The sequence below is a fragment of the Crocuta crocuta genome, unplaced genomic scaffold (genome assembly GCF_008692635.1).
Source record: "Crocuta crocuta isolate KB4526 unplaced genomic scaffold, BGI_CrCroc_1.0 scaffold73, whole genome shotgun sequence".
NCBI lineage: Eukaryota > Metazoa > Chordata > Mammalia > Carnivora > Hyaenidae > Crocuta > Crocuta crocuta.
In genome coordinates, this window is record NW_027529443.1 from 1331449 (window position 1) to 1341645 (window position 10197).

The 10197-nt window shown below is 61.1% G+C and overlaps 3 protein-coding genes across 5 annotated transcripts in view; 2 read left to right on the forward strand and 1 right to left on the reverse strand.

Moving 5' to 3' along the window:
* The window catches only part of CORO1A (coronin 1A), a 6254-nt gene extending 319 nt beyond the window's left edge, over positions 1-5935 (forward strand). Inside the window, exons 1-11 of one of the 3 annotated variants that reach the window (XM_077760421.1) lie at positions 286-442; positions 2068-2266; positions 3317-3439; positions 3531-3660; positions 3741-3925; positions 4084-4203; positions 4425-4529; positions 4642-4787; positions 4888-4945; positions 5058-5273; positions 5711-5935. In XM_077760421.1, the coding sequence (XP_077616547.1) occupies positions 2069-2266; positions 3317-3439; positions 3531-3660; positions 3741-3925; positions 4084-4203; positions 4425-4529; positions 4642-4787; positions 4888-4945; positions 5058-5273; positions 5711-5815 (1386 nt within the window). In that variant the 5' untranslated portion in view covers positions 286-442; position 2068 and the 3' untranslated portion in view covers positions 5816-5935. Of the gene's footprint in view, positions 1-285; positions 443-466; positions 614-2067; positions 2267-3316; positions 3440-3530; positions 3661-3740; positions 3926-4083; positions 4204-4424; positions 4530-4641; positions 4788-4887; positions 4946-5057; positions 5274-5710 lie in introns of those variants that run through there. The other 2 variants (XM_077760424.1, XM_077760423.1) reach the window with 2 other exon arrangements.
* A 2093-nt stretch (positions 5936-8028) lies between these two features.
* On the reverse strand, positions 8029-8774 carry BOLA2B (bolA family member 2B). The gene is made up of 3 exons (XM_077760433.1): positions 8611-8774; positions 8426-8523; positions 8029-8171 (listed from the first exon to the last, which is right to left on the reverse strand). The coding sequence occupies exons 1-3, from the start codon at positions 8671-8673 to the stop codon at positions 8072-8074; spliced, it is 261 nt and encodes an 86-aa protein (XP_077616559.1). The 5' UTR covers positions 8674-8774; the 3' UTR covers positions 8029-8071.
* Positions 8775-8847: 73 nt separating this feature from the next.
* Positions 8848-10197, forward strand: part of SLX1A (structure-specific endonuclease subunit SLX1A) — a 3595-nt gene continuing 2245 nt past the window's right edge. The window contains exons 1-3 of the mRNA XM_077760434.1: positions 8848-9317; positions 9875-9926; positions 10033-10194. Of these exons, the coding sequence (XP_077616560.1) occupies positions 9130-9317; positions 9875-9926; positions 10033-10194 (402 nt within the window). The 5' untranslated portion in view covers positions 8848-9129. The remainder of the gene's footprint in view (positions 9318-9874; positions 9927-10032; positions 10195-10197) is intronic.

A 10197-nucleotide genomic window follows, 5' to 3' on the forward strand; every position in this document is an offset into this window, starting at 1 on the left:
GGGGGGGATTGCTGATGGGCGCTTCTAAGAACGCCAGGGACAGGATGGTGAGTGGGCTGGGAGCGGACTGAAGGAGGGAAGAAGGAACAGGGTATTTTTGCATTTTGACATTACAAAAGCGCCGATTAGATTGTCAGCGACTGGCCTGCAGCATCTGTTTTGGTTCGGAATTGGCAGGCGAGGCCGAGCTGGGCGGAGGGAGGGCGGCCGCGGGCCGGGACGGGGTGGGGGGAGAGGCGGCGCCTCCACCCCGAGAAGGGCTATCCCCTTTAAGAGCTCCGCCCAAAGGGGCGCTGCCACCCCTAAGGAGGCGGGCAGCCGCCGCTTCTCATTCATTGTCTTGACAAGAGCATCCTCAGCGGGCAGTCTCGGGCTCCGCCGGCTCCTTCCTCCTCCTCCTCTCCCTCCTCCGTTTGGGGGGTCACTCATCTCTCGGCAGCAGGTAAGCCTGGGTCCCCAGGCCAGGGACGAGGCATCGCTGCCCCGGGCCACCTGTGGGGCAGCCGTGAGCTTGGCGGAAGCCGGCTGTGGGGGCGGCCAGGCTGTCAGCGCGCCTGCCTGGAGGTGGGAGAGAGCCCATCCGCGCCGCGCGTGCAGGGGACTTGCCCGAGGGGTGAGTGTGCGTGAGAAGGTCCATCCGCATGTCCCAGGGGGCTGCGAACCGGCCGGGGTGAGGGCCCACTGCAGCCAAGATGGAGGTGGGGGCGCCGGGGGCCTGACGCTCCCCAGAAAAGGCATCGGGGGTGGGGGTGGGGACAGGGTGGGGTGAGCCGAGCAGCTGCCCTGAGCTTGGAGACAGGAAGGGGTTGAGAGCAAAACAAGAAAAGCCCAAGCCAAGTTCCCCTTTCCGCGGTTTCTGGGCCTGGTACCTGCGGTGGGGGAGGAGGCAGGGTGGGGCGATGGCTTCCTGTCCCCCAAACCTCGGTTTGGGGGCTCTCCTCTCCCCAGGCCCAGGCTTCTCGCCTGGGACTGATCCCTCTGTCCCCAGACTGCTCCTTCTCGCAATGCTCCTCACCTGCTCTCTGGGCAGGTGGACCCAGAGCCTCGTGGAACCTCGCAGGGCAGGCTGGGGTAGCGGGGGTGCCGGGCCAGAAGGGCCCAGAAGCAAAGGAAGGCTAAGGGGTGAAGCTGGGGAGGTGGAGTGGAGGCCTGGGAGGGTGCCCTTTGAGCAGGCAGCATGGCCCCTAAGCTGAGCAGGAAGCTGATGCAGGTGGTCATCAGGATGGGGTCTGGAACCTGGAACTCTGGAGCCAGAGGCAATCCCCTGGGCTTTAATCGCTCTCCGCCCAGCCGTGGTAGAGGAAAACCATCCTCGCCGGACCTCAGGAAAGTCAGTGCCCCCTCCCTGTGCATCGTTTCAATGCAGGTGGAGATTGTACTTAAGGGCACCTGCTTAGGCAGACTCTAGAAGCAGAGGTGTGGGAAGGAGACAGTGGGACCCAAGCGATCTGCCTGTTTCTAGTGTCCAGAGACCTGTTGGGGAAGCTGTCCTGTCCCCAAGGACCTGCCTCCCAGGCTGGCCCGCACGCTCCTTCCCCGTGTCTGCAGAGTCCCGTGCCAGCAGGGAGGGCCAGTCCTGCCCGAGCCTTTGGGAAGCTCCCCATGTGGGTGTGAAGGATGTGAGGTCTGGCTGCCATGACCGAGCGAACCCCCCACCCCAGGCCGTCTGCACTGAAGCCCCCAGAGTGTGGGGATGAGGCATCAGAGAGGAAGGGCTGTGTCCGGCAGCAGGGGACAAACCGTCACTTGGTGCTGCCCCACACCAGGCTCTGCCCTAGAGGCTGGAGGGTTCAGACGTGAGGCCTGGGGTGGGTAGAGAAGGTTGACCTTGCAGGTTAGCTGGGAGGGCGGGGGCGGGGGGGGGAGATGAGAAGAGGTGAGGAAGGCGAGCATGAGGATAACAGGATGGCAGTTACAGGGGAGGGGGCAGGGAGCCCAGGGAGATGAGTTAGCTGAGACCTTAAACACCAGGCCGAGGGGCGTGCAGGGGGAGGGGGACACTCTAAGCTCCGAGTCGACCTGAAGGGAGAAAAGCCCTCAAACCCCACGCGCTCCCCCCTCCCCCAGGATGAGCCGGCAGGTGGTCCGCTCCAGCAAATTCCGCCACGTGTTTGGACAGCCAGCCAAGGCCGACCAGTGCTATGAGGATGTGCGCGTCTCACAGACCACCTGGGACAGTGGCTTTTGTGCTGTCAATCCCAAGTTCGTTGCCCTGATCTGTGAGGCCAGCGGGGGAGGGGCCTTCCTGGTGCTGCCCCTGGGCAAGGTGAGCCCCTAGGGCAGCAGTCTTCCACTGGAGGGGGCCCTCTGGCCATCCAGCAGCTCCTTGGGGGTCCTGATGACCGTCACCAGGCTTCCCTGGGCTGCAGCATTGTCATCTGTAAAACTGAGCTGGGCCACATGAGCTTTAAGCCTCCTCCAGCTCCTACATGTAGTGGTCGCATGGAAACTGAAGCTCAGATGACACCAGAAAGGTCACACACCGAGTCCTGCAGACCCAGGGCCCTGTCTCCCGAGGCTCGTGCCCCTCTGGAGCACAGAGAGGGCTCCATGGGGTCTGGGCAGACCCAGCGGTGCTCTCAGGATAGGGGTGGCTCTGGGCCTGGGCCTGTTGGAGCCCTGATCCCCCTCCACCCCCGCCCCCCGAAGGCAGAGAGGGTGTAAGAGGCCCTCTCTCCTCCCCCAAACCTGCCTTCCCTCTGGTCCTGCTCACAGCCACCCCCATCCGCCCTGCTGACCCCCACCCCCAGCACACTCCTGTGCTCTTGGGGGGTGAGACAGGAAGGGGAGATGGGCCCTAAGATGTTACCTTAAAAGGGCCGATGGAAGCAGAGAGAAGAGGAAGTGGTTGTGGGGTGAGAACTGGGTGCGCTCTTCACACAGGAAGAAGCAGCCGTCCCCGGAAGCGGCCATTTCCAAACCTCTGCTCCTGCCTGGGGCCAATTATGACAGGCTTTTCTGGTCCCTATCCTTTCAGAAGGACCCATCCCCATTCCCAGGCTTCCTTGCGGAACCCTAATCTAAGTGCACCCTCCCCTCCCCAAGGTCTTGGCCTGTCATCCCCTGGAAGCCAGCCCCAGGGCATAGGTGAGAAACTGCGGTAGAGATGTCAGGAACTTGGCCAGGGTCTGACAGTAAGGCGGGACCAGGGCCCAGTGTGACACCCCCTTCCTGCACTACTTCCAGCCCTCTGAGCTGCCCAGACAGGGACCCCACTGCCTTCCTCTCTGTGCCTCTCTGAAAGGGTCTGGGGGGAGGTTGGATCGGGCTTGGAGAGCAAAAACACCTCCCTCAGAAGCCCTGCTGTGCCCTCTAGACTGGACGTGTGGACAAGAATGCGCCCACGGTCTGTGGCCACACGGCCCCGGTGCTGGACATCGCCTGGTGCCCACACAACGATAATGTCATTGCCAGTGGCTCTGAGGATTGCACAGTCATGGTGAGTGGTGGGGGGCCGTGGAGGCCGGGAGAGCTCCAGTACTGGATCTGATATTTGGAGCCCCTAAGTCTCACTTGCCCCCTCTCTGCAGGTGTGGGAGATCCCCGATGGGGGCCTGACACTGCCCCTGAGGGAGCCCGTCGTCACCCTGGAGGGCCACACCAAGCGCGTGGGCATCGTGGCCTGGCACCCCACAGCCCAGAACGTGCTGCTCAGTGCAGGTGCCTGGAGGGCGAGGAGGGGGCGGGCTGGTCACATGACAGCAAGACGCATGGCTTCTCACAACGGGGCTATCACCCAGGGTGCGACAACGTGATCCTGGTGTGGGACGTGGGCACTGGGGCGGCTGTGCTGACGCTCGGCTCGGACGTGCACCCGGATACAATCTACAGCGTGGACTGGAGCCGAGACGGCGCGCTCATTTGCACTTCCTGCCGGGACAAGCGCGTGCGCATCATTGAGCCCCGCAAAGGCACTCTTGTAGCTGTGAGTTGCCATGTATCATGCCCCTCAACCCTAGGACATTTACCCTCGTACCCACCACCAGCCAGGTCCCGGGATGCTGCCCTCTCTTGCCCTCAGCTGGAGTCTGGCCGTTAGGATGTGTGTGTGGGGACTGACTGGCCACCTCCCTTCCCTTCCAGGAGAAGGACCGTCCCCATGAGGGGACCCGGCCTGTGCGCGCAGTGTTTGTATCTGATGGCAAGATCCTGACCACAGGCTTCAGCCGCATGAGTGAGCGGCAGGTGGCGCTGTGGGACACGGTGAGTGCCGGGTGGGGAGCGGCGACCGGGCAGGACTGGAGGCCTAGTCCCCGCCCTGTCACTTGCCTGATCATACATCACCATGGGCCTCAGTTTACCCTCTGCGAGATGGGGGTTTCCGCTGGTTGTTCTGTGAGGGCCTTCCCCGAGTCCCGGCCCAGTGGTCCTCACCGGCCTGAGTTGGCCCAGCTCATTGTTCCCGGTCTCACCCATCTCTACAGAAGCACCTGGAGGAGCCGCTGTCCCTGCAGGAGCTGGACACGAGCAGTGGCGTCCTGCTGCCCTTCTTTGACCCCGACACCAACATAGTCTACCTCTGTGGCAAGGTGTCCCAGTTGGGCAGTGGCTTGCGGGGGGAGGCGGGGGGTCGGAGGGCTTGGAGAGGACCAGGAAGGAGCGATTTTGCTGATCCCAGGGTTTTGCACGCGCCACCTGCAGGGTGACAGTTCCATCCGGTACTTCGAGATCACTTCTGAGGCCCCATATCTGCACTATCTCTCCATGTTCAGTTCCAAGGAGTCCCAGCGGGGCATGGGCTACATGCCCAAACGCGGCCTGGAGGTGAACAAGTGTGAGATTGCCAGGTGACTGACCCCTGCCCCTGCCCTGGGCCGTGCTGACCCCATGCTGACCTTTGCTTCCAGCCCCCATGCCACAGCGCCGCTCACCTTCTTATTTCTGCAGGTTCTACAAGCTGCACGAGCGGAGGTGTGAGCCCATTGCCATGACAGTGCCTAGAAAGGTGATGCTCCCATGTCCCTTCCTGGGCTGCGGGCCGGGCACTGAGCTTGCACACTTGCAGGGTGGTGGTGTGGCCCGAGCATTCTCTTACCCAGCCTTGGTCTTGCCCACAGTCGGACCTGTTCCAGGAGGACCTTTACCCCCCCACCGCGGGGCCTGACGCTGCCCTCACGGCTGAGGAGTGGCTGGGGGGCCGGGATGCCGGGCCCCTCCTCATTTCCCTCAAGGACGGCTACGTGCCCCCGAAGAGCCGTGAGCTGAGGGTCAACCGGGGCCTGGACACCGGGCGCAGAAAGACAGCGCCAGAGGCTAGTGGCACCCCCGGCTCGGTGAGAAGTGGATGGGAACCGGGGAGTCAGGACGAGACCGACAGGGCTGCTACATAGTAGGAGCTGCTACTGATGTGGTCATTGTCCCCGTGGAAGGTGGCTGTTGTTTGGGTCACCTCACACTCAGGGCGTTGGGGATCCTTTGGGGGCTGGAAGGGGGTAANGGCTGCTACTGATGTGGTCATTGTCCCCGTGGAAGGTGGCTGTTTGGGTCACCTCACACTCAGGGCGTTGGGGATCCTTTGGGGGCTGGAAGGGGGTAATCCTGAGGCCTCAGAAAACAGGTTTCAGGCGTACTGGCCTGGAGGTATCTGGGGAGCAACTGGCTGAGAGACAGAAGGGCCAAGCCCTGGGGTTCGTGGTAGGCGGGTTGGGGGAGGCCAGGGTAAGGGAAGCCCCGGGTGGAGCTGGGACTCACACAACGATGGATTTCCCAGGACGCCATACCCCGGCTGGAGGAGGAGATAAAGAAGCTCCAGGCCACAGTGCAGGAGCTACAGAAGCGCTTGGAGAGGCTGGAGGAGACAGTCCAGGCCAAGTAGAGGACCTGAGGGCCTCTGCTGGGCCCACAGCGTCACCTCCGTCCCTTCCATCCACACCCTTCTCCTCAGGCCACGGTGGCAGATAAAAAATAATAATAAAATGGCTTTATTTTTCTGGTACCTCTCAGACTCTCATGGTTATCTGAATGCTGGCTCTGCTGAAATGACCTGCCCTTGAGCTTTCCTCTCAGTTACCTTGATGAGACTGGCCCATAGCAGGAGCTGGGGGATGCCTCCAAATACCCTAGACCACAGGAACAGGCCTTGGTGGGTGGGAGGCCCCCATGCTGACATGGGCTGAGAGCCTACTCTTTTCCAGCTCCTTCTCAGGGCTGGCAGGGTCTGAGGTGCTCAAGACCTCAGGATGCCATGGTTACTCAGGATTTGTCTTTCCTAATCAACTGCAACAACAGCTTGCATTGCGACTGTACTGTCAGTGCTGCAGTGCTGTTCCTGGGGAACTGAAATTGACATGACACTTACACAGCACTGACCTGCTGTCTTTCAAACTGCAAGCTCAAGGGAACAAAATCGGGGGAACTTTTGTGAGGAAAAAGCTTAGAACCCAACCCTGGCTTACAGGCGAGGAAACTGAGGCACGGAGCAGGAGAGGGGCTTGCCAAAGTCAGATCTGGGGTCACGAGCTGTTGTCCCTTCTCGTCCCCAGCTTTCCCTGTGGTGCTGCTGCCTCTCAACCCTTTTTTCCGGTTCCCAGCTGAGCCTCCCAGACAGAAAAGGTCCTGTCAAGCGGGGGATTGGAAGTGGGTTTCTGATGCCCACCTTAGTGGGTGCCCTCAAGCTAGGAGGACACAGTTATTAAGGATGGGTGTCCTGGCCACAGCAGAGATTTCTTCAGAGCACACAGAGAGCCCAGCAAGGGCCGAAATCCTCATCCACAGTCCCTGACCCTTCTTCAGCCACGTGGGCAGAGAGGCAGCCAATCACACATCCCTGTCCACCCATTTGGGTCACAATCTCTTTGCAAGCCACGTGACCCTGGGCAAGTCACTTCTTGCAAAGTGGCCTTGGGCAAGGCTTCAGCTGCTCTCTAAAATGGGGAGGGTTAGCATCACAGCTCCGTGAATGCAGTGGGTGGATCCCAGCAGGGGTGTGATGATAGAGAAGCAGAAAATCTGAAACCCGGGCCTCTGAAAGTGACAGTCCTTCTCTGAGCCTCTCTTGCACAATGGGGATGATGCACCCTGCTGGCAAAGTAGGCTTGAGCATACTCAGTCACTAGTTCACCTCCTGGCCAAGGAAAAGTTCTAGGGAGCCAAGAAAAGTTTGGGAAAGGATTGCAGAAACCCAGAAGGGTTAACGTAACGTCATCACCAGGACTTACAACTTTACCAGCCCATTCCCAGAGGGAGGTAGGAGGGAAGATGGAAGTTATTTAGGGGCCAAGAACTTGGCCCTGAAAACACAGGGGAATAGAGAGACCGGAGGGTTGAAAACCACAATCCTCACTCCTGAAGAACCCTGGCCCCCTGTGGGCTACCTGCTATGCACCTGGGTCCTGGGGACCCCATCTGTGCAAGGCCTTACCAACCATGGCACCTGTGTTTAAGATTGATACTAGGGGCATGATGTGCTCCAATTTGATGGCTCAGATGGCTTTAATTGCCTGTAACCCTATCCCAGCTCCTGCCCACAGCTCCATTCCTGAAACCCTCATGGTTCCTCCAGGAGTAGTTGTGGCTGCAGCAAGCCCTGAGCTAAAGGGGTCACTGGACTTTCTCCAGTCAGCCTTCCAGGTGCTGGGGACTCGCTGCTGCTGTATAGCATCCACCAAGCCTATGAAGCGCCGGGTAACCTGCAGGGAGGTGTGAAGTCCTCTATTATGCCTCTGACATTGGGGTGATGCTGAGGAGCGGGGGAGGTTTGTTAAGTTGGCCAGTGTCCTGAAACCCTGGGGACCTTTTCATCTGAGCCGTCCTGAAAACTGGCAGAGGGCAGGAGGCCCCAGTAATGGCCAATGCATAAGAGCAGTATTCCTAGGGATCTAGCAAGTTACAGAGAAGGATTGTGTGGCCTGCCGTGGAAGGGATTTTAAGGACAGAACTTTTATTTTATAAGTGGGGGCACAGAGGCCTACGTGTGAAAGACTTGTCCAAACTAAGACAATGGAGCGTGGTGGGGCAGGGAGAAACCGGGCTCTAGACAAGCTCAGCACCCTTCCCACCCTCCCACACACAACACATTGACACAGAAGCTGGCCCTGATTCATAATTTAATGGCTGTGCAGGCCTTGGTCTCTTATTTCTGCTGCTCCCGGGCCCACTGCTCTGGGGTCAGAGTTTTCTGCTCAAAGGCATGGATGTGCAGAAGCTCTTCTGCTAGGCACTTGTTCACCAGCCTGGGGGAGAGATGGGGTTAGGAAATGGTAGGCCGAGGCCTGAGTCGCGATCTCAGAAGGCAGGGTGATCTGGGGACCAAAGAGGAGGAGGGCCTAAGTCTTAATACAGAGGCCACGAAGGCGGGATCCCTGGGGCAGTGGTTCACCGTGCGGGGCCAGACTGGTGGGGGTTAAGGAGTTAGGAGTCGGGAAGTGGCCAGGATTGTGGTCCCGGCGCTGGGATCGCGCTGAGCGAGGTGTTCCCGGGGCCTCACCGGTGTCTCTGAAGCAGCGGCTTCCCCTCGAACTTGGCCGACACCACCAGAACTCGAAAGCTGGACGCGCAACGGTTGGGAGTCGTGTCCTCGACTTCCTACGGTGCAGAATGGTGTGGAGTGTGAAACCCACCCCTCAGGAGCACTTCTCCCCTCGTTGGGCGAATCTAGATCGCTCAACTCACCACGTGCTCTGCCTCCAGGTCTCGCTGCAGCTTCTCCCGGAGGTATTCGGCGCTGAGTTCCATTGCGGCAGCCCGGCAGGGGCGGCAGCCCAGCGGGGATGGAACCCCACCTCCCACCCCGGCCACACTGCTTCCGCCCTTCCTGACGCCACTTCCGCCGAGGCCTCGACTTCCGCCCTTACTAAAGCTTCCGTAAACCCGGCACTTCCGCCCTCAAGCCGGCCCAGCTTTCCAACAGTCCTAGATTTCCGCGCTTACCACCAACCAGCCAATCAGAGTCAGTCCAAGGACGGAATCGGGCGCTAATAGGTGCCCGCCGCCTGCCGCAGCCTGGGTTCCGTGGGCCGGTTTGGACACCCTAGCTCCAGCCAGGAGAGTGTGCGCGAACCTGCATTGCTGTGGCTTCTAGGGTATCTCAGGATCGCCTCCAAACGCCTTTTCCGAGACAAGCATCTTGCGGCCCTGGCAACTCATCCCTCCCGAAGATCATAGGCCACAGCAATCAACCCACAAGTCCCGATGGGCCCTGAGGCGGGCGCGGCGAGGCCCGGGCGCTTCTTCGGCGTCTACCTGCTCTACTGCCTGAACCCTCGGCACAGGGGTCGCGTCTATGTGGGGTTCACCGTCAACCCTACTCGTAGGGTCCAGCAGCACAATGGGGGCCGCAAGAAAGGAGGGGCCTGGCGGACCAGCGGGCGCGGGCCCTGGTAAGAGGGAGCGGGCGGATTGCTGTCTGGAGTAGGGCTTCTAGGGAGAAGCCAGGCTTGGAGGAGGAGAGGCCAGCCGAGGGGGGCGGGGCCAGGCCAGTGACAGTAGGCGGAGCCGGTATGGTGGCTGAGAGCAGGGCTGGGGTGTGAGGTCCTGGTGACGCGGGTGTGCCTACCGCGGAGGAGGTACCACGGTGGGGAGGCGGAGCCTTGTGACACTCGGCCGTGGGACCAAAAAGCAGGGGATGAGTGAGAAGGGGACTGAGCATATAGGCTTGGTCCGGTGACAGCAGGCTGATGAACAAGGCTGGGGTTGTAAAAGACAGCCTGCAAGGGAGAGGAAGTGAGGAGGGCAGTTAATTACCTGTGCTGCAGGCTGGGCCTGAGGTTGGCAGGCGTGAGGGGACGCACCTTCACGAAGGGGGCGGGGCCTCGCGGACTAGGCACTCTCGGGTAGGACTGGGGGTGAACCACGGCGAGGGGATTCGGCTTGATGCGGGGTGAGGCGAGTGGCAGGGGAGGGGTCTCACAGGCCGCGTCCTTGTTCTCTTCCCCAGGGAGATGGTGCTTATCGTGCACGGCTTCCCTTCCGCCGTGGCCGCCCTTCGGGTAAGAAAGGAGACGGGGACGGTGGGAAGACGGGCTGGGGCTTCGGGCCTTCCCCTGGCGGCCCCCTTTCTGGGGCCTCCCTGAAGTCCCTACTCCCCGCCCGCAGTTCGAGTGGGCCTGGCAGCACCCGAAAGCCTCACGCCGCCTGGGACACGTGGGCCCGCGCCTGCGCAGCGAGGCGGCCTTCGCTTTCCACCTGCGCGTGCTGGCGCACATGCTGCGCGTGCCGCCCTGGGCGCGCCTCCCGCTCACCGTCCGCTGGCTGCGCGCC

Coding starts and splice junctions, on each gene's coding strand:
- BOLA2B (XM_077760433.1), bottom strand. CDS start 8,673: ATGGAACTCAGCGCCGAATACCTCCGGGAGAAGCTGCAGCGAGACCTG. Junction 8,524..8,610: donor ACCTGGAGGCAGAGCACGTG/GTGAGTTGAGCG, acceptor TCTGCACCGTAG/GAAGTCGAGGACACGACTCC. Junction 8,172..8,425: donor CCGCTGCTTCAGAGACACCG/GTGAGGCCCCGG, acceptor TCTCTCCCCCAG/GCTGGTGAACAAGTGCCTAG.